This window comes from Antennarius striatus, chromosome 19 (genome assembly GCF_040054535.1).
Source record: "Antennarius striatus isolate MH-2024 chromosome 19, ASM4005453v1, whole genome shotgun sequence".
NCBI lineage: Eukaryota > Metazoa > Chordata > Actinopteri > Lophiiformes > Antennariidae > Antennarius > Antennarius striatus.
In genome coordinates this window covers 8922283-8945547 of record NC_090794.1, presented here as the reverse complement: position 1 = coordinate 8945547, position 23265 = coordinate 8922283, and the positions used below count along the sequence as shown (strand labels likewise).

General features: G+C 40.1%; 1 protein-coding gene and 1 long non-coding RNA gene across 4 annotated transcripts in view; one reads left to right on the top strand and one right to left on the bottom strand.

Moving 5' to 3' along the window:
• Positions 1-11495: 11495 nt before the first annotated feature.
• On the bottom strand, positions 11496-12997 carry LOC137613495 (uncharacterized). The gene is made up of 3 exons (XR_011038949.1): positions 12867-12997; positions 12185-12317; positions 11496-12092 (listed from the first exon to the last, which is right to left on the bottom strand). It is a non-coding gene; the product is annotated as an uncharacterized lncRNA (long non-coding RNA).
• Positions 12998-13343: 346 nt separating this feature from the next.
• runx2b (RUNX family transcription factor 2b) overlaps positions 13344-23265 on the top strand; it is a 40516-nt gene continuing 30594 nt past the window's right edge. For 2 of the 3 annotated variants that reach the window (XM_068342767.1, XM_068342765.1), the window contains exons 1-2: positions 13344-13473; positions 13688-13811. In XM_068342767.1, the coding sequence (XP_068198868.1) occupies positions 13754-13811 (58 nt within the window). In that variant the 5' untranslated portion in view covers positions 13344-13473; positions 13688-13753. Of the gene's footprint in view, positions 13478-13687; positions 13812-23265 lie in introns of all 3 variants that reach the window. The other variant, XM_068342766.1, reaches the window with a different exon arrangement.

The window sequence follows — 23265 nt, the reverse complement described above, 5'->3', positions numbered from 1 at the left end:
TTGCGTTACTAGATGGCTTTATTTACATTTCATGAAAATAATTTTCCAAATGTCAACAATATGTTAGACACGTATTTTGCAATGATGAACAAGACAACTTAATTAAATGTCTCTTACAGTTTCAACAAATGAAAGAGTTCCCTTTTTTGTTTTAATATAGCATCATGAGGTCAATTTTGACTGCACAATGTAATAGCTATAGAATAATAATAACATCATCAGAACTTACACTGGTCCACTATAAACTTTGCTTTCACTGTGTAATATTGCCTGCTACTATGCACAAAGTCTCAGAGGGAAATGAAGGCTGACTCCTGATCCAGTCAGGCTGGCGCCATTTCTGTATGGTTTTATTTCTCCACTATAGACTAAATGAATTAATAAACACGCCTATTTCTAGGTTTTATAAGTTTCTGCATCTGAAAATGGAAAGAAATACAACCAAATTGACTATTGACTGGACATTTTGTACAAAACATCTGACTTTGTTTTAATTGTTTTAGAAGTCAAATCGACATTGACAATTTTCATAAACAGAAAAATGTCATCTATGAAGACCTTAGATTTTATTGTGTAGAAAATTTTCTGTGAAGAATGCACAGTAAATACTGTATATCATGTACAAGACTCTGAGCCATTTAGTCACTCTTTGAAATTTGCCTTGATTATCAGTAATTACTATCCAGACCCTTCCATCATCTGCACACTTTCATGTCCCCCTTGTGTGCCTTGAATCACGGCATCTCGTGGTCTCCTAAACTACCCCTAGAGTGTCAGGTCTCTGAGAGAAGACCACCAAAATTGCAAAACTTTGGCAACCAAGAAGGCCCTCTGGTGTGCCCATTAAATCATCTTACCCCATTCCCATCTCAATATAGCCACGTTTTTTGAACAAGAAAAATATTTGACTAATACATACTGTAGGTACAGCGTTGAGCTCAGGCCAAAAAACACCACTGTTAAAACATGAGTGAAAGAGGAACATTCACCAGAAGCATCGTTTGCGTATGGATAAGGCAGGATCTTAATTTTGTCACAGTGATTGAGTTCAAATTACACATCCTAAATAAAACCTCTAACATTGACTTACAGCCACAGAGTCAATCTTTGAGTTTTGATTATTTATTGATAAAAAATTATATCCTTACAAATAACATCTCCACATCCAAAAGCTACACCCGGTTCTTGCCCTTCAAAAATCTTTTGGACAAATGAGCATTTGTTAATGAAGCAGATAAATAATTACAGACCAAATGTCCTTGGTTTTAAAAGAAATTTAGTCTACATTCAGAGCAGTTCCTTCAATTACAAACTGGTTCAAAAATATCAGATATAATGTGGAAAAAATAAACACTGATAATTTGTTGAGAGACAATTTTGAAATGTTTATGGTATCTCAGTTACATAATGCCTTTTGGGTTGTAGTCCAATACGAGAGACACTGCTGGCTTTCATTAGCAGCAGGCATTTTTCTCCATCATATTGAGCGATGTTGCCAGAACTCTGTGCTTCTGAAAACATTGCAGTGTCCTGCCAAGAAGACCCCCCCATCCCCCCCACCACTTCCCTCTCCTCCAAGTACAGCCAGAGCGGGGCCAGATTGCTGAAAAGCAGCACAGGCAGCATGGCCCTACTCCAAGCCTCACCACTTTGGAAATCGCCACACGCAAGTGCTGGTCTCTCTGTCAGTGGCGTGATGGGGTCACCTCTGGGGCCTGGGGTGGGTAAACACATATGACCCAAGACAAACTTTCACAATTCTGCCAGGTGTGCAAACAGGAGGTCGCAAAAAATACCCGGAAAAGCCTGACCATGCAAAAACAATATGAATGCCCATGGTGAACCTCTCTATGGATACACAGGTATAGGCAGAAAATGAAGACCAATCCCAGATTTCAGGGGAGAGGGCACATTCGCATTCCTCCTAGAAATTTGTCACATGTTAGAGAACAGAAACATTTGATTGGTCCATTTGGAAGACTCACCTGTTCTGATTGGTCTCCAATGTGGATCTCATGAAGCCCACCCAGTGAGCTGAGTGAGGAATAAAATCAGAAACAGGAAAAGAGAACATATTTTAATTGCAGATTAAATCTGAGCTAGCCTACATTTTGCGCCGACTCTAGATAAAGCTCTCCACATGGCTGATAGTCTTCATGTTGAGCTTCTCCATTGTTCCTTTCATGGTCTGCACAAGAGTTCCCATCCACCCCATCCCCATTCATTGTCTCTTGGGCCGGTGAGTCCCGAAGCTGACCTCTGTGGGAAGTCTTCCAGGCACCACATGCTGGTTTTGTGTTCATAGGAACTATTCGTGAGCAGTCGGGCCGATGGCACTGAATTTGAAGGACACAGCAAAACAAGGATTTAAGTATAACCAGATGCAGCACTGTCCTCTCAGATCACCCATTATGCTCTGCGTTAGATCTTCCTCAGATAGCTCTGCTGCTAGTGGAGGGGGAGACGCCTGTTTGTTTGTTGGGGAGGGACAATCAAAGAGATGCAGTGAATTTGTAAATATGTTTTAATTTTGGCTGCCAGCTAATGCCATGACACAGGCTGAGCATCTGGTTTGAATTTCTACAAATCTTCTTTTAAACTTGTGATCTTAGAATTCATGAATTGTAATTAATTGATGATCTTTCGACTGACACACAGCATAACAACAAACAGACAACTCTGGAAAACTGCAAGAAATCTTTGTCATAACAAAACGCAATTTGAGCCGCCCAATTTCAGCTTTATAATGATATTATTGTTTCAGCTTACCTCTGCTCACCCCTGCTGCTAGACACTGTGTAAGCACGTAGCAGCCTGCTGGTTATACTATTAGCGATACAGATGAGAGATGTCTGCATGTCTGTAAAGTCAACCTGTAATTATCATGACTGTATATCCCCAGGCAAGAGACTAAGTCAGATTTATAGATTTATTCTGTCTTCAAATTAGCATCATGCCTCAGATTCCAGCATTTCATCTTACTGGAATGTTTTGAGAGTTAAAAAAAGGAGTCATTGTAATTCAAAAATACACATCCCAAAACCACCATCTGTAAAATCATGCTGGAGACGCAACAATATGTGACTGCACTGCTCCAAGAAAGCCTTGTTGAAGCACAGCTATACTCCTTTCATTGGCATACACAGTTCAGTTTGGATTAAAAGGAAACAAAAGTGTTTAATTTTGTTTATTATTAACAGAGAGTGCTGGTGTAAGAGTCAAACATGCTGCTGGAAGTCACCATTTGATTTAGGACACATGGCTATATTAAATGTGCTGCTGCCAGGAAGCACAGTGAATCACAGCTCATTTAGAAATGGCTCCAACTCGTACTGAATGCACTGAATGTAGTATTGTATATAATAAATTAGTCAGCTATCAACTGTATTATTTATTTAAAAACCTGGGTTATAAAGTTTCTAATTCATAGAGTAATACAGCCAATACAACTCTGCAATGTGAATTTGTTTTAGTTTATAATTATTTTGCTTCACATAGATGGGGCGGCAGCACTTCAGTTCACTAAGTCTTGGACTGGGGACTGAACGTCAGCGGTTCAAGATCCATGTGGGCCAAAAATATTTTGATTGTGAACTGGCAGTGGGAGGTGACAGTTCATCTACTGAGCACTGCTGAGTTGCCCCTGAGCAAGGTATAGTCCTCCTACAAACTGCCCATTATCAGCATGCCTACAGGCCCAGTGTGTGTGTTTGTGTGTACGGGCCTGTACGATATGTCGTGTGTGTGTGTGTGTGTGTGTGTGTGTGTGTGTGTGTGTGTGTGTGTGTGTGTGTGTGTGTGTGTGTGTGTGTGTGTGTGTGTGTGTTTGTGTGTGTGTGTACACACACACACACACACACACAACAGGATGTGCAAAACTTGGAGTGGAAAAAAGTATTTCCCTACAGGGATTAATAAAGGATTGATTTATTTACTGTTGTATTTTTATTTATTTATGAGTTTCTAAATCCACTGTACATTAATGCCTTTCTGATTTAGTCATGGACCATTACTGAATCAGTTTCCTTTTTAGTTTTTTTAATTTATTATTTCTTTTTGTAATTCACCTGCATCTAGTGCTTGTGATTGCACATAATCATTTTATATATGTATACACATGCATTGCTTTGAAATATGTATGCATGCATTTGGATACAAGTTCTGCATTTAAATATGTACAATCCAAAAACATTTGAAAGCGTGGTGACTGCAAGAATCTTAGCTTTTAAATGCTCTTCAACTCAAACACATTGTGCTCACATTGACTTTGCTACACCATTTTCCATGTGTAAACCTTGCGCTTTTCATTTCCACTGCATTTGTCCGATTGAATAATCTCTGGTATTCATTGTCACATCCAGATTTTTTTTCTGGATCGGCAGAGTGGGGCTACAGAAAATCTTGGGGTGACTCATAAAAACCAATTTACTATAGTAAAACTACAATGCATATTAATATGATATGATATGATATGATAGTTAACGTTACTAATTATGTGATGTGCACAGAATAAAAATAAAATTCCTCTCGATGGTAAATTCCAATTACAACTACGATATGGGCCATGAGACAGTTCTGCACAGTCTACTCAAACTAAACTAACAATTTATTTAGTTATGAGTCATGACATAATCACATAAATTATGTGAATCACATTGAATTCTTGTGATCATATCATGACTCAGTACTAAATGTAGCCAAGTTTCATCACACATTTATCCAGATAGCATTACCATCTACAACAACTGGATTGCTTGATGTGTTCTTGCTTATGCATGGGCTTGTGCTTAATTGTCAGCAGAAAACTGTGGTGACTAAAGTTTTCCTGTGAGTGAGGGTAAAGCGCAACATCTAGCACTCTCCAGCATCCATCTCAATTTCAGGGATAAGCTATCATAACCATACCTTTTGTCCATGAAACGTTTAGAAGTTTTAGTCCTGAGTTTTCTGTTCTGGATATTTGTCCCATTCCACTGTCAACTGCTCCATTTCCATTCTGTCAAGGATGTCTGTGCCTGCTTATCACTGCCATGCTTCTGCATTTTCATTAACTTTCTGATTTAATCTTGGCTACCCCGTCAGCACAGCAGAATTAAACTGACATGATTAATACATAATTTGGGACCAAGACAAGACAGTGTAAGTCTTCTGGACCTTTCAGACATCTGACAGTGTATCAGCTCCAATAATGCCATCGGAGACGAGAGGCTGAGTGAGCTGAGCTGCTGCTGTCTACTGGTACACTGTGTAGCTGAGTGAGACACACTGATTGCTCGTAATCAATTATTGTGATCAATCATTATTGATACAAATGGATGCTTCAACAAGTCAGCATGGCAATAAAAATGAATACACAAATTGAATAAACAAAAATCTCTGTAAAACTCTGTGAAACTGTGAAACTCATATACTTAATGAGCCACAATTGTGTTGCTTACAGGTACATGCACTAACATGCACCAAAGATTATTGAAGTTACTCATTCTCGGTTCAATCCAGCATTACTCCACTGCTTATTTTCATAGATAATTTTTTGCTCTGACATTAACGTTAAAAATCTCGTTAACCTTTGAGTTTGTTTTCTACAAATTATTGTTTTATTCACAGCCATTTTCAAAAGTTGTGAAAACACACACATATATATATATATATATATATATATATATATATATATATATATATATATATATATATATATATATATATATATATATATATATATATATATATATATATATATTTATATATATACACACACACACACACACACACACACACACACAGTATGCAGTGGCCTTACTACATTGATGATGAGGGATTGGCTACTTGACATCCAAAGTTAATGCATTAATGAAATGATCTTCAGGTGTAAACACCACAGTTCACCCACCTCTATTTCAGCTGTTTATTGCCATGCTCCCTGAAGTGCATTAAGCCTTTAAATTTTACAAGCATATTTAATCTGAAGGTATGCACTAAGGGTGCATACAGGAATGCAGGTTCTTTTTTTTTTTCCAAAGATGGTTACAGGCGCTGTTGGATTCCTCACATTCCAGCATACATTACAACATGATTTATAATGTGATTTGATTAAAGGTAACTTTTTTTCCAGGTTGATTTGTGCTACCTCAAAAAAAAGATGACATACACACCAAGCATTTAATAAACAGTGCCCTGTGGTTGCTAATGTGCACACACGGTACATGTTCAAACAGCTTTACGCTCTCACTCCTCGGGGTAGGAATACACCCTATTTGTTTATAGTGAATGTGTTGTAAAGGAGGTTCAGGTGATAAACATCAGCTTGTAAATCCCTCACCAAAGCAGCTTTATTGTATTGTTATTTATTGTGTAGAATAAATATAAATGTCAGACATAATATACAGTATATGTTTAATGGTGAACATTGTAATGCTATTCTTTTTATCTGGTATAAATCTGGTTTGAGTATTCCCTGGGGGAATTCCCATTTGATTTGAGTTTGATAATCAGTCAGCGCTAAGATATAAAGCCATAAACTTTGGTGGACTTTTGTGAGCACTTTTAAATGATTATCATGAGACAATACAGCCAAAGAACTCTGGGAGCCAGCACGCCCTTACTCCAGGCTGTATTATGACTGGTTCAAGTCAGCGTCCTGCTCATACATCTTTCTAAAATTATACACATCAATGCAGGAAAGCAGCCACTTCTAAACAATGTCAAAAATTCAGATTTAAATCCCCCTATTTTTTTTACTTATGTTATTGTGTTACACAGTGACTGAAAGACAAGTCCCGGCATTATGAAATCATGTGAAGAGGGCAATTATCCATCACAAAAGCCTCACAGACTAAAAAATAACCCACCGGCTGGGGAAGACAACAGAGCCCTTTGTTTGCTCCATTGTCAGTGACACGGTGACGAACTCCTCCTTATAAAGGCTTGTTTCTCCAGTGAGCCGTCTGCCTTTATCAGGGCTACTTTGTTCTCCACAGCAAGTAAAGTGAGTTTCTGAGACACATAATGGGCAGCTTATGTATAAGCTCATTGAGGTTGAAATTGACTGTTGTGACCTCCAGATTTTAGTCACTGCCAGCTCAGAGTTAACTTATGCCTCCTCACACTTGCTGTGTGCATGACACACAATAATTGACATTTTCCTTGAGTAGTGGCATCATGTGACCGGAGGCGTCACCTGACCTGGGAGAAGACTTGCATCGTCAATGCGTTGTAATTATAATGCTGACTTAGCAGTTCAGCCAGTTGGACTATTGTAAAATCTCTCAGCTGTAGACAACCGACCACACAATGACAGGGTTTCAAACGTTCTATACCAACCTCCCTGGAAAGGAACCGGCTGTGGAGAGAGTCAAAGACGAGTAGAAGTAGGAGAATCACAAGGCCCTCGGTCATGGTCAGACAACCTCCGGTATGAAGAAGCTGCTGGAAGTCGGCCGGACCTGTCCTCGCCTTTAACGCAGCGTGGTATATATAAACCAAACAGCGGGACTTGTGGAGGATCAGTATGCTTTTCATGCAGAGATTTACTATAAGGTTTCACAGAGATGGGGAAATAGCAGGAGAGTGGTATGTATGCCAAGAAGAAAGATATATAGAAGTCCACCTCCATCTACTTAGCACACAAATTAAACCAGCTTGTCAGTGAACATTTAGAAATCATCGCTTCGGTCTCAGCGGGCCTCGCTGTTTGAACTGCAGGGTAGGTAGGTGCTGTTTTTCCTGGAGCAGGCCCTTGATTAAAATGAGGAATGGAGGGAGGGGGGTGGGGGGAAATGGCTCGGCCTCTCAGTGGTCAGCCACAGCCTCCTCTTCGCCGCCTCCACTGACGATCTGACTTTCTCCTTTTCGGCGATTTTATGTAATCACAACTTGAAGAGCTATTTTTAATGTGTTTAGGTTGCGCGTGTGCCATTTGATATTAAACATTTCCCCTTATTACTTAAAGGCCGACTTTATTTTCCCTCAAAGCTGTGACTCCAAAAACAGCTGTCCAGACACCACAAGAAAGGACCTTAAGTCGCTGGAAGATGGAGATACTCCTGGTCGACTCCAGAAGAAAAATATCTACTTTTCATTAAGATTGTACTATACCTTACCAAACAGTTCACAAAGAACATCAACATCCTGTTGGCGACCTTGTGACATAGATCACGTTACTGCACTTCCACGGAGTTTTGGACTGTGTCGAGGTGAGCCCCTCCATGGCTTTTGCTTCATCCTACTTCTGCAGGTCAACGTCCTGCCTCAGCAACGCCGGAGGGAGATATTTACATTCACACCAGCAGTTCAGCAGCCAACAGAAGCTGATTGCAAGTGGTGTTTGTTTCCAATGAAAGCACGTTAATTCGGGCTCGGCCACAGTGTAAACTACCTTGGCGTTTTACAGATGTCGCCTGTTAAAGCGAATCACTGTACCTGCCTGTTTCCTCAGTCCAGGCCATTCTGTTTCCTAGCCAGACAGAGTACACAAAATAAGCCAAAAGGGCTATTAATAAGTCCTTCCTTTTCTAATACTGTAATGCCTCCGTGTGTGTAGTGCCTGTTCCGAGCTAATTATGTTGTGTCATTTTTAGCTTGCACCTTAAGACGAACACAGACAGCCTCAGAGATTCACAGTTAATTTTAACTCATCTTGGGTATCATCCCCCCCCCCCCCTCCAATATTTTTCTAGAATTAATCTGTAGCAAGAAATAATTTTCTGTGAAAACAGCTTGTCTGCTGTGAGACAAAGCCAGGGGATCAGTCTCCAGCACTGAGCGGCACTGCACCGCACATGCAAAGGGTAATAGCATGTGCAACTGTAAGCATGTTCCAACACATGATACCTCTATTATGTTTCTGTGAGAGCTTGTGATAACAAAGTGAGTCCACGTGAAGGTGTGTGGTCCTGAGTGGTAGGGGAGAGAAAGTGTCTGGCAGGGTGGGCGATCGACCGCAGTCCTCAGGGCAGACCTTGGCCAGAGCTCAGCGTATGGCCAGGCTCTTCATCTCCACACACACACACACACAACTACTGCAAGCGTAGTATATGGCCACCAGTGGAGAACCAGTAATGAATGAAATATTATATTTCACATCATATTCCAGCCTTTAACATTATTACCTTCGCATTAAACCATTTTTTGACAGCAAGGAGAACATATATTACAAAATTGTCTGTGCAGCAAAATGAAGTCTCGTCCAAAGCTAGCCGCTCCTCCCTTAAAGCACATTTTTTTCCTTGACATTAGTGCAGAACTCCCTCCAATGCTTATATACATTCACACGCAGCATGATTTGATATCTTAAACGTCCAGAAACAGTATATTTTACATGAACTCAAAATAATTTGCTCCTCTAACAATATAATCGCTAAAATCCTTCCAATCAGGCCAGAATAAATTCAATAAATACATTTAAATGGTTTATTTGCCAACTGTCCCAAAATGTAATACTTTCAAAAACAAAATTAGAACCTTTAATTTGCATGTTTTGGTGTAGATACGGGGTTAGACGAGTTAAAGCTTTCAGACTCACTTGCAGACAAGAGGAAAGGTTTCAGTGATGGAAACGGTTTGTTGTGGTTTTCCTAAGGTGGGTGAACCGCTGACCTGACTTAAAGTTGGCCAAGTTAAAGACAATATTTGGCCAACTTTAGCTAAACTGTTACTGTATCTGGGTAGAACATCACCCACCTCTTTTTTGTTTCAATCCCTGCCGCTCTTGAAGAATTCATGCAGAGATATCGGACTACAACTTTGTCGTAGTTGAAATTTTCACCATCAAGGTTGTTTATCGCATGCCGTGCCACCCAAGAAGTTATGTTTCCTGCCATGTGAGTCGGGTTTGACATCCATGCTTTATTTTTCATCCTGTATTTGAGATTCAATCACGTTTTGGAAATTATATTCCCATCAAACTGTGTGTAATTTACTGTGGCTTGGTGGAACTCACAGTGTTGCTGTACTCTGTCCTAAAGTTTAGTGCTTTTGACAGCAAGGAATCCGTTAGCAATAACCTAAAATGTTTATACACGGCTTTAAATGTTATTGTTGAAAGACTTAGTATCAAGTACCAAACTAGTCCTCGCATACAGCATGTCTCTGCTTTCACACCGGTGACCCAAAACATATAGTCTAACAATTATTAAAGGAAAGTAGTTCTTTGTATATTTAACATCAAGGTAAACTTCATGGATGACATGATCAATTAAACTGAGCTCTCTCTGTGATATTCAGTGTGTGTTTGCAGTGTCTGAGCAGCCCTTCCCTCAGGATTCTGTAACATGCTCTGCAACTCAAGAGGCATTTTCCTGTTTTAGACAGCAAATATTTACAAAGCACCAAGCCAAGGAAAATGTTTCGCTGCACAAAAATAAGGTAGGTGGCAAAGTCCTGTGGAAATGCTGTTGTGCTGTGGAATCTGGGTGGGATTGTTTGTGTTTGTTTGACATTTTTATTTCTTTTTTCCAACACTGCATTAAATCATATCTGAAATAAGTGTATTAGATCATTTTTATTTCAAAAGCAGAATTAGTAAAGATGGAGAGATGATTGCTTATATGTTTGTTTCTCTGTCTAAATTTTTAAATGATAAAAATATTTTTTCTTGTATGCTGTGTCTGTCAGATTTCAAAAATACTACTACTACTATGGATTTCACGAAACTTGTAGGGATTCTGTTAAAGACCAGAATGGATTCAAGATTTTTTTTTTCTTTCTTTAACATTGCAAAACAGAGCTTTTAATAAAAACTAAAAATAAAATGTTATCACTTATGAACAAGGTATCGAACAAATTTTTGATGAAATTTAGTAGAAGCGTTTTGTTTTTTTACATAGGTGGGAAGAAACCATTACATTTTTGAATGGATCCATTAAATGTGGGGTATGTGCCATGCAAGAAATTTCAAAGTGAATTCATGAGTCAGGGACGGATCCTCAAATTTCTGGCGATTCCTTTAAAATTCTGATACAAGAAATTTTTTTTTTTCAGCATTTTCAAACAATTCCATAAAATCTAGGTGAAACAAAGTAGAAAAGTGGGATGTCATGGATCCACAGTTTAAGATGTGGATCCATGATTTTTGTTTCTCCAAAAACCTTAGAGCTGACGTTTTGATGGCACACATTTGTAGTTGGAGCATAGATAAAGCTTCAATTTGATTAAACAGGGCTGCTGGTTGTTGGACGTTTGCGCTCTACTAGTTGCCCTTCTTTGCTCAAATAATTTTATGGGTGCAAACAATAGTTATGGATTATTAATTAGTTAATTGACTTCACTTAGATTTAGTGTATTAAAATGTACATTTCAAATGTACACTGGTTTCACTGGGACAGAAATATAATGCATGGCAGTAAAAAAACAGGTTGACATGCATTGTTACTACTAAATTATTACTTATTATAAGTATTACTTATTATTACTTTATTAGTAATTTAACAATTTATCATATTCTTTTTTAAATGATTATGTCCGAAAATACACAATGTGCGTATCATTACAGTGCCTGTTCAAATTGTGTAATGAGGAGATTTTGGCAGGTAAAATAAATTATAAGAGAAACTACTCAAAGGTCTTTGACTCTTCTGCTCTCTCCTCGGCACGATGGAGGTAAAAATAATTTATTTGGGAGTCTTGCAGCAATTAAAAAAGAGATTTAAAATGTCAGGAGTAACATTAATAATCACGCACCATGACATATTTACTCACTGGGATTATTTCTTTAGAGGAAAGCAGTTCCAATGAAAACTTCACACAGTAATGTGGAAATTGTGTCTAGAAAGGCATGTCAATTTTGTTTAAAGCAACTCAGTTCACCTCAATTGAATTTTGGTGGAGGCTCACATATCAGTTTCATGAAACCAGAACTACCTACGTGGCAATTATTATGTGATTTGGATCACAAGTTGTAATAAAACTATAATAACAGATCAATGCATTGATTGGTTGAAGGGTTCCAGCAACAATAGCATATCTTACAAATAGAGCCCAGGAGACTGATTTTTTGTCATGGTTGCTTACTGACCACTGACAACATAACTCACTTTTAACCCTGAATGAACTCCTAACTTTATTCCACACATTTTTCTTCTTCTGTGGTTATTAATCTGTGGAAAAACAAAACAACTTCATTGATCAGGGATGAACTTTAGAACATGTGAGGGTGTTCACTGCGTGTGTGAGGAGTGTGATGATTCACCATTCAGTGTGATGAGTCGCCAGCCCTCTACTGCATATTGGACAGCTAGCCTTTCGAGACGTGGATAATGTATCTTCTTTAGAAGACAGCTGGCTGCGATTTACAGCCTATCATGGGAATCACTTGACTGTCACTTAAATGAGAAAAAGTTAAAGATCAGGAGAGGATTGCATACATGCACACACTTATTATAATTATAATACAATGGCATGACGTCTACAAGCGACATGGCTATGTGACTAGTGTGAAACACCAGAAACAAACTTGGAAAACAAGAACATGATTCAGTCTGCAAAAGTGACACAAGCAGCTCTGTAGACACACTCCTCTGTAAACAAGCAGTTTCACACCACCTCCGCTTTCTCTTCACACACACACACACACACACACACACACACACACACACACACACACACACACACACACACACACACACACACACACACACACACACACACACACACACACACCTCTCTGTCTCTGTCTGTCTGTCTGTCTGTCTGTCTGTCTGTCTGTCTGTCTCTCTCTCTCTCCCTCTCTCTCTCTCTCTCTCTCTCTCTCTACCTCTTTTCCCATTCTTTCTGCTGCACATGCATAGACAAACACACACATACGCAGGCACACACCCAGTCTCACACCACCAGCCAGCCTTTCGCTCCTCACTCACACCCTCACATCTTACCAAACTCAGCTCTCGCTGCTCAGAGGCAGACAGGAGCAGCCCAGCAGCCTGTTAAAGGAGTTGAGGGGAAGCAACAGCAGAATTAGAGACATTAAAATAGAGAGGGAGGGGGATGAAAGAGTGAAGGCAGGAGCAAAGCAGGGAGAGCGCTGTTCCCCATGTGCTGAGGAGGCATGGGCGGTTGAACAAGCTGCCCCCACTGAAGCCTCCTGACTCATGGGAGCGTCAGACCCTCGGTCCCCCAGAGAGCCTGGAAACGCTGCTGAACCACGCACTAGAGAGAAGGAGGGGAGCCAGAGAGAAAAAAGTCCGTGGAGAAGAGAGGAGAGAGAAGAAAGCCACAACAGTAGGCAGTCCCACTCAACTGCGGTGCTGCCATGACGTCAGAGAGCATGTGACCCAGGCTCTCCAGTGACGGCACATGGAGGGCAGGAAAGAGACGAGTTTTAAAGCTGGTGCCTGTTGGGTTGTGTGAGGGCTCTACTTGCCTCCCAAACAACCACAGAACCACAGACGTGCGGCTCGGGGTTGGTGTTTGAGGGCGACCTGGAGTGTAAATGGTTAATCATCACGGGCCAGCACCAGTCACAAGGACGGCGCTAAGCGAGTAAGTACGTTCCAACCACATTCACCAAGCAAGTCCGACACCATCTGATCTATCCGCAAAGGCGATATTTGCCTCTGCAATTTTTTTTTTCTCTATAAAACCAGACCTGGTTGTTACTTGTGGTCATCCGAATAGTTGATATGTAAAAGCATGTCTTGTGGATGGCTTTTCCTTTTTTTTTCCATTCATGATACGCTGTATGCTCTGGGTTTAGGACGAGTCAAGGGTCAAGGAAACCACAGAGGAACAAAAGTGGGGCTTGCTGCAGCCAGAGGCAGCTATGGCATCTAACAGCCTTTTCAGCACAGTGACACCATGTCAACAAAACTTCTTCTGGGGTGAGTACCGCTTCACCGCTTGCTGGTGTGTCTGAAATTGGGTTAGGGGCTCCGGGTCATTGAGAGGACTTCTGGTCAGGTGCTGAGGTTTGGATAGAGGAATTAAGGATGTTTGAGTGAAGAGGGTAAGTTTCTTTAGACCTGATTGAAGGATTTGGGTCCGCATGAGGCAAGGGGATCAGCTGAGGTCATCGAAGACCCTGCTATCAATGTCCAAGCTTTTGTGGTGGAAGAAAGACCCGACTATCTCATCGGCTTTTTTTTTTTTTTCAGTGGGGCAAATACAAAAAAAACCCAAAAAATTTTCTGCACTTAAAGATTCCAGTATTTACTCTACGTTATGTTTATAAATATTTCTGAGAGAGGGAGATGACATGTTTGTGCAACATACCCTCAGATTTACAAAGCGATGCCATTGCGGAACCAAAAACAAAAGCATGGGTGATATTTTTGACAAACGTAAACAGATGCTGCACAAGAGAGTTTACAGTCGAGCATTGGAACAAGATGTGGGGATTACTGGACTGTGTATGTTGGGTGTCTCTGTAGTGTATCGGGAGGAGGTATTGATTGGTTTGCTTACAAAGGTCTGTAATCGCTTCCTGAAATTGTTCAGTCCTGCTGTTGTCATTAATTCCTCGGTGTGTATTCCTCCAGCCTCCAGGGAGCATTTAAATGACAGACATTATTCCGATATGCCACAAAGAGTTCTACAATGTGAATTTAGAATGCTGTAATAATTCGAGTTGAAGACTTGAACAATATTGCTTTGACATAAATTATAAAACAGATAAAATGTTAATATGCTGTAATAATATAGTATCTTCCTCGCATATCGGTGCTTTCCTCCCACAGAAATTCTGACATTTTTAAATAATTCCACAAATACCCTTTTAATTTCAGTTTATTAATTGTCATTATGAAGGTGAGGTGGATCTATAGACCCCAAAACTTAAAGGCTGAGAACAGTAGCACGTCTAGCATTCTTCCAGAGTTGTAGCCTCTGTTTGAGTTTTCCGGATTGGATTGTGAAAGCTTCTTTACACAACCTAATTGAATAAACAAAATAAATAATACTTTAAGTTTACCAGTGGAGTTATCATATTTAAGAACACATTTTCATTCTTGTGCGACACTCGAAATTGACAGGCTCAGTTTAATACCACCACCCCTCCCCTTCGCTCTCTCTCCGCTCCGGTCCATAGCCTCCGCTTCTCTGTCCAAATCAAATGTTTAAAAGATGTTTTTAAGAAGTCGTTCCGTGGTCAGACACAGCTGTTCTGGGCTCCTGCCCCGCACAGAAGCAGGGTGGTTCTTAATATGCTCTGAAAGCTGGGAGAGAGTGAGTGCCCCTCCACCAATCACCACCACCTATTACTATGTTAACCCCTGACCTCTCAGTGTGTCTCTGGGGTCGCGGGTGCAGGAGAACGAGGAGAGAGGAGCGGTGCTGCAGGAAATTGAAAGCATGATGTAGTCGAGGTACAGTGGGTGTGCACAGATGTTCAGGTGAGGGGAAATTTGCTGATCACTTCTCTAATAAAGCGTCGTTGGTCGATTTTGCATCGCGGCTCATGGATGTTGCCCCTGTTTATGAACATCTGGGGTAGTAAATCTGTCAGTGCAACCACAAAAAGTCTCCTTGACAGCGCAATGTGAAGACCACCAGCGCTTTCTGTTATATTTATGATTTCAAATAAATAAATGCGCTTTTCTGTAGTGTATCACAACTGACAAAAACTAACACTGACGTCCAAGACATTTTTATTTTGACTGAACAAAAAGAGAGAGTTTGAGTTAAATTGAGTTTGAATCGGAATGTTTATCAAACCACAAGAAGGTGATATTTGATATTTAATTTTATTGTAAAGATGTATGTTTTTAATACATATATTTATATATGCTAATTTATATGTATTTATTATCTTTTCCCTGAAACGTCAGTCTATTTCCACCACTGTGATATAACTGGGCTCCAGCTTTCATCCTGTTGAATTTATATATATCCTTCCCCTTCTCCCGCTTTTCTCCCGAATCGTTTTGTCCAACATCAGCGACTTTTCTCAAAATGCAAGTTACAAATTATTGTTTTTTCAGTCAGAAAGCCACATCACTCTATCCTGTTTGTCGGTTTGCATTAAAGGACATTTTTAATTTAGAAATGAGCTAATGTTCCCGACAGTAAATGGAGCTGACTTGAGGGAGTGGGCAAATATTCCAAATTGAGAAAAGGGTGCTCATTAAAATTTGTCTTGGCATTTACATCAAGCAATTTTCATTTAATTGCCTCAAATACATTTTTTTTTATAACTGTTCAGACTGTCAGATCAGATGTTGAGAGTATAATGATCTTCAACATGTGTGGCACCCACTTAACCACCACCATGCGTCTCTGGGGAACATTTAAAAGCCCTTTTTTTTCTCTATTACAAACTTAATTACATATAGACAATTAAGTCTCAAGAGCAATTATTGTTCTGTAAAGTTGTACATATGTGCTATAGAGGGAAAAAAGTGCTGACACAGATGGACTAAAACCATCGCGATCAAAAGAAAGGAGGAGCGATGTGGGTAAATATCTGAAGACTCCGGGCGGAAAACTTTCCCTAAAGAAAATCTCAGATAATTTGCGAAGAAACCGTATATGTATTTGAGAAAGGCAGCTTCTGTTGCATAAGTGTTGCCTTAGATCTAACCACAGGCCTGCTTCTTGGAGACATCTTAAAAGTGAACCAGACATCCTCCCCTCCTCCCCCACCCCCCAGCCGGGGAGAGACGTGAAGCCCACTCATCAATAGGTAATTTGAAAAAGCCAGGGGGAAAAATCTGAGCGCTTCACTGGCTGCTACTGTGCAGAGAAGTCTCTTCCCTTAACTCCGGGCTCAAAGGAACTCTATTTAGCAATGCTTAATTGTAGCTCTGAGGCAAACATGTTATTTAATCCCACCAGGGTCATATTGATGGAGTAAAATGGTGCTGTGTGTTTGCACTCTGCACCAGCTATTACGACTTATTAACGCTGGAGGTTCACATTAGTCTACATAATTCCTGCGGGTAATCAGGGAGGCGTGGGGAGTTAATGTGATCAGTGTTTAATCAAAGATAGATTAATTGGTCTGTACTTTCATTCATATGTACTAACAGTGAATGGCGGGTTGATTGTGGCCCCACATAAGCTGAAGGCAGTTCATACGGTTTAAATGACAGCGTCATGGGAAAACTAGAAGCTGTGATTTGAATGGCCTGAAATACATATTTTCCACTGTGGATGTGAGTCAAGCAGAAAGTTGATGGTGTTTTTGTTTAAATCTGTGAAGGTGGTGCCAAAGAAAATATTTATAACCGTTATATCTTAGTTAGTGATAAAAATGCAATCAATGAGAATAAGAAAGGTGGGGAAAACCCCTCAATCTGAAGTCTTTTTTTTTTTTTAAAGAAATCTGCAAAATCTCTGCTGCTTCCAAGTTTAAAAAGTTTATTGAAAAATGGGACAGAAATGAGTTTGACTGCAGGGTTAGATTACATTCACTCCTGTTCGAAGGAGACTGCAACAACAAACAGGGAGTTGGGTGTAAATAATCATAAGGCACTCTGTGTTATCCCCTCTTTTATCCCCATAGCTTGCGGCGAATTACACTGTTGTGATAAAGCAACATGCCAAGCGGCTGTGCTTATTGTAGGTTTCAGCCTTTTCATAGTGCTGATAATAGGCTAAAGAACAATGTCCTCAAAGGAGCAATAAAGCCTGTTTGTTAAACATTCTAAGTGCTCACATCTCACTGTCATAAATCATAAATATCTTTGTGGTGTTTACTTTAGAAACATCCAAATTACTATGTCTTTTTTCTGCAAACTCATGCCACAGTGTGCATGGCTGTGATTTTCCCCCCTAATTACCAGGTAGCTTAATGCCATTGGGTTAGTGAAGCTTTTAATACAGCGCTGGGCTATTTTCACAATTAACAAGATCCTTCAGCCCTTCATCCATTTCAATTGCATCATGCTGGGTGAATTACAGTTATCCGATAGAAGCCCTTAGAGAGGAAGGAACTACCTAACACTTTGGAAATCGGTCTATCTTGGAACTGTTGCACCTTAACGAAGCAAAAAACTGATATTATAATCCAGATTTGGACATGCTGCTTTTTTTTTCTGTTTCAGGTCCTCTTTACTCCACATTCAAAAGATCAATTTACTTATTTAAGTCCATAGATGAATTTGAGAGGACTTGATACAGAAAACCACTGGAGAGCATCGTTGAGGGTTCCCCTTTTTCCTGAGGCGGCTATGTTTCTGTAAGGAGGAAATATGGAGTGTCGAGCCTCCTCGATGTTTGGGTTCAGCCTGTAAGTGAGAGCGTGGCTGCGGCACCTACACAAGGCCTTACCTGTTCTGGCTAACGTAGGAGAAAAGGCAGGTTTTTCCCCTTGTTAGTTTAATCGTAATGGAATGTGGTATCCCCTCTGACTCAAGCCAAGCTTCCAAATATTTAAACCTACTTACCGGCAGGTCAAGACAAAAAAAAACAAAAAAACCAGTGCATGTAGGATGTGTCAGATTTGTCTTTTAAACAGTTCTGATTTTGTCAGCGAAGGGGCACATCCTTTAAAGTGGAACTGTAAAAAACTTGCTCGGGAAGGGGAAACAAGATGAGTAAAGGAGGATGAAAGAGTTCCACCGAGGGCTGAGATCAATAGCTTGGCAGCAGGTCAGAGGAGTCGTCTGACGGGATAAGTGCACCTTGTTAGAACGTGTCTCCAGACGCTCGTAGCGGCGCTCACTTTCTCACAAATCATAATCATTTGTCGCTCAGTGCACATTTACAAAAAGACTTGTGGAGAAATTAGATTTGATTTTTAGAAGGCAGGTTTGTGTAGTGTGTGTGTGTGTGTGTGTGTGTGTGTGTGTGTGTGTGTGTGTGTGTGTGTGTGTGTGTGTGTGTGTGTGTGTGTGTGTGTGTGAGGACGATCTGTCTGCTTGATTAATGCTCTCACTCAAAGTGGCACCTGGAACCAATCCCCCCTCCTGCCACCCCCATCCCATGTGCGCCATGTGTGTGTATGCATGTGTGTGTGCGTGTGTGTGTGTGTGTGTGTGTGTGTGTGTGTGTGTGTGTGTGTGTGTATTCACGCCTTCAGAGGGGTTGAGGGTGGGAGTTGAGCAGGATACACAGATGGGACCTGGAGACTTGAAGCAGAAGAAAAGAAAGGTGTGTGTAGCAGAGGAACAATAGGTGAACATGCAGTAGAGGGTATGGGGTGTCATTAATAGCACACAGGCCCCCTCTCCTAATTTGCTCAAATTACTTGCCCACACATGAGGCCCCTGCCAGGACTGAGGTGTGAACACAACAGATGAAATACACCTGAAAATCAAAGTGCCCACCCACTCGACGACGCCCACACCAGCCTTTTATGGTGGTCTGTCGACTCCGGAGGCCTACATGTGAGCGTGGAAGAGAGGGGCGCCATGTTCATTCTCTAAGGCAAAATTGAGGGACACAATGTGAGAAAATTAGAGGGTGAGAAACATTAAAAGAAACACCAAAACAAAGAAGAAGAAAGATGGAGAAAAGATACAAACGGATGGATCATTTCGCATCCAGCAAGAGCAACGGCACAAGGCCGACTCTTTCAAACCAGCTCCCATATGGCACCTCAAGGGTGGCCATTTACCATCATCTGCCCACCCTCCCTCTTTTCCCTTCTTCCCTTTCCTTCCTCTGCTCCTTCCCTTTATGTCCTTCCTCCATTCTTCCCCTCCCACCCACACATTCAGGAAAAGGATGACAAATGTGACCAGACTGCGATGCTTTGGTCACCACAATAATAAGAACAGTCGCCAGTAAAGCGCCACCTGTGGCACGCACAAACACACACACATGCACGTACATACATTCATACACACATGCACAAACACACACAGATGTATTTAAATGTGTGTATGACACAAAAATTAAATATGCCCCAGAGACACAAAAGAGGCCCAGAGAGTGCGTAGGTGTGTGTAGGGATGTTAGTCTTTGAACTGGGAATATAACGTGTGTGTTTGATATTGACAAGTCACTGGGGAGAAGATTGAAGCTAGAAATGGTAGCACTCATTTTTAAATTGGCCTCTGGGGGAAGGGGGGAGGGGGCATGCATGCAGATGACTAGAATTAAGATCTTAGACTGAAAAGGTTGTATGTGGAAAATCTTTATTTAACACCCATTTAGCATTTCAGCATCAAATAACAATTTAAAGCACTACAGTAACCACTTTTTTTTATCATCAAACTAATGATATATAAAAACACGATGCGTATGTGTGTCAGCATGTTTGAAAGTTGAAATCTTTGATAGCCTTCAATTGTAAAGAAGATTAAAATAAGATTATTCAATCTTAAATTAGTCAGATTGGTATTTGCCCTTTCTCAGATTCACGTTAGTTCTGCAAGCAAACACAACAGAGACAACTAACTGTCTGTATGTTAGGACTTTATTTGCTTGATCTAGCCAAATGAGGTGTGTATCTAAAGAATGGAGCTCTTGTTTCAAATGACTTTATAAACATCCAAACTCCACAAACCTGTCAACATCAAAATCACTCAGGAGTGATGAGTCACGTTTTTGACCATGTTGTCCGATGCACGAGAACAATGTCTTCATAAATCAGGTGACAAATTCTACCCTTATAATCCCCACCACACCCCCACACCCCACCCCTTTGGAGACAGAGGAATCATTGCATCAGGGTTGATGGTGTTGGTGAGTTGGTTAGAAGATAAAAATGAGTTAACGTGAAGGAGAAATAAAAGACAAAGACATCTTTTTTTCCACAATAATTCATCTGTATAATCATCTGTATAAACCTGGTGAGTCATTAGATTTTAAACCAATAGAAAATTTACAAGCGCATATGAAGGTTAAACTGGTCAGCAGAAAAATTGAGGGCGCTGACCAGTTGTGGGAAACGGTCAGAAATGAACGAGCAGCCAAAATGTGGCAAACTGCAAAAAGACTTCCAGACAACAAACATCTGTTTACTGGAAAAAAAACAGGGGCACCGCTAACACACACTACAACATACGCTGCACGTAGATAATGCTACAGTACAACAGTTTTCATACACTTATTTATGTTGTATTTTTTTAAATAAAAAAGAAGTAAAATATACTATTCAAGTTTGACTCATTTGTTTTTTCCAATTGTTTTTGGCTCAGAAATGTAGACGCACCATTACTTCATAATGTAGCAAAATACTGTCATTTGAACTATTATTAATATATTAGTAACCGTAACTGGTGTATCAAGACAATTAATGATGTCTGTAATTATAAAAAGTCTGTAATTATAATTAATGACATTTGAGTGCTGTAAATTATTTATTAAGTGTTTGTTCACATGCCAACTCACAACTCTGTATGAATGAAGTCCTGGTGAGTTTTAAGTTTTATTGTTTAGATTTTTAAAAAAAAAATAATTAATTTGAGGTTTGCTCACCAGATACTCCTCTGGCTTTCACCCTTATGTGATGGCCTTCACTGGTGAGCCTTGATTGTTTCTTTCTAAAGGAGAACAAATGAGAAATATATTGAGAAGTAACTTAAGAACTCCGGTCAACAAAAAACATATTTTTTATGAGGATGGATTTTAGATTATATCTGTAAACCTACAACACTTTTTATAGTAACTTATGCAGTGAGATAATAAAGTGCTTATGAATGTAAAATAAGGGTTGAATAAAACGTTCCCAACCAGGTTTCATCACGAGTCTGTTTGACTCTTGTTTTTAGAAAAAAAAAAGAAAAGTTTTGAACTGTTTGCGCTTGTACAGCAGTGTTACAAAACTGCAAAATCCCCTATATTACATTTCAGGTTGCTTCAAAGTTCCTTCCTGGGACTGAAGCTGGCATCTTTTGAGAATTTGTAGCTGTTGTGTTTTATGTTGATCCCTGAGCTGTTCCAGTTTACACATATCCAACCCGACTGCTCTACTCCGACGAGCAACGCTCTCTGATCAAAGTCTATACAATATACATACAGATCATCTGATCATCGCCGGAGCAGACTTTCAGTCTGAAGTTGAATCCTGTCACTCACCCCGACAGCTGCCCTCTCACAATCGTCTGTAGCTCATTTTGATGTAGCAGTTAAAAGTTTTCCGTCAACTGTTGCGCTGCTCATTCTATTTTCTGTCTTTCCCCAAAGGAAATGGGTCTCTCTCTCTCTCTCTTTCTCTCTCTCTCTCCTTCTCTCTCTCTCTCTCTCTCTCTCTCTCTCTCTCTCTCTCACCCTCTTTTCTGTCTTTCTCCTCTTTGGATGCAGACCAATAACGGGCCTTTTCCACTTCACTTCTCCTGATGCTGAATGAGCACAGGAGAATCCCAGAGGAGCAAGAATATTTTATTAGAGTGATATTTTGAACATTTTTCTATCTCCGTCTTTCTTCCTCTCCCGTGATGGAATTTCAGAATGCAGCAACATTTTTGTGTGTGTGTGAAAGAAAACAGCTCACAAAGAGCAAAGACAATTCAAAGTTACAACTAAATGACAGGCTGGGAGCTCCAGTCTTTTGATTTGCATTGTTTTCTTTTTATTACTGCTCGGGAGGAGGATTGGTGAAAAAAAAAGCCCAATTGGGACAGAAAGCGAGCAGTTCAGTCTCTGGAGAATTACTCTTGGCACAAACAGAAATAGCAGTCATTTTTTTTGCTGACAAACGCTTTTTAATGTGAGGGTGTTTTTGTGAAGTAGGCCTCTTTTTGTTTTCTTATTTATGACAAAGCTACCATTTCAGGAAATAATAGGTGGCATATGTGTAATGTAACGTTGATTTTCTAAAGGCATATCAGATGAAATAAAGGACAGAGGAATGTCAGAGTTCCTCGTCTTAATTGGAAGGACTGGTTGCTTAAAAGGAAATAAACATAAAAGACATAAATTTAACAGCATTTTTTAAAATCCAAATGGATTTTACAATGCACTTTTTACGATTTTATTTTTGCCTATTCTATAAAATGTCACTTTCACATGAATAGGATGTTACACACATCATTACACCTACACACACAGAACCAGACGAGCACACACGCCCTTTTTTCTGCAGGACCCTGCAAATGCAGCAGAAACAGTTGAGTTGGTCTCTCTGGTAAACAAACAGTGAGAGGCTGCTGAGACTCTTCACTGGGCCTCCAAATTATAGACCGGTTAACCAAAGTCTCAGAGCCAGCCCCTTTACTGCTGCTCACACGTCCTGTATATACACACCCACGTAACATTCATAAGCACATGGTCTGTGCACATTAAAGGCATTATAGAGGCACACCTTAAAAGCATATATACAATCAGGATCTAATGGGACCTTGTCTGTGGTACAATTGAGCCAAAGGTGAAAGATTTTATAGACACGACACAGACTGAGAGGAAGGAGGCCCTAAGGGCCCATCATAAATATTAACCAATCATCAGGCT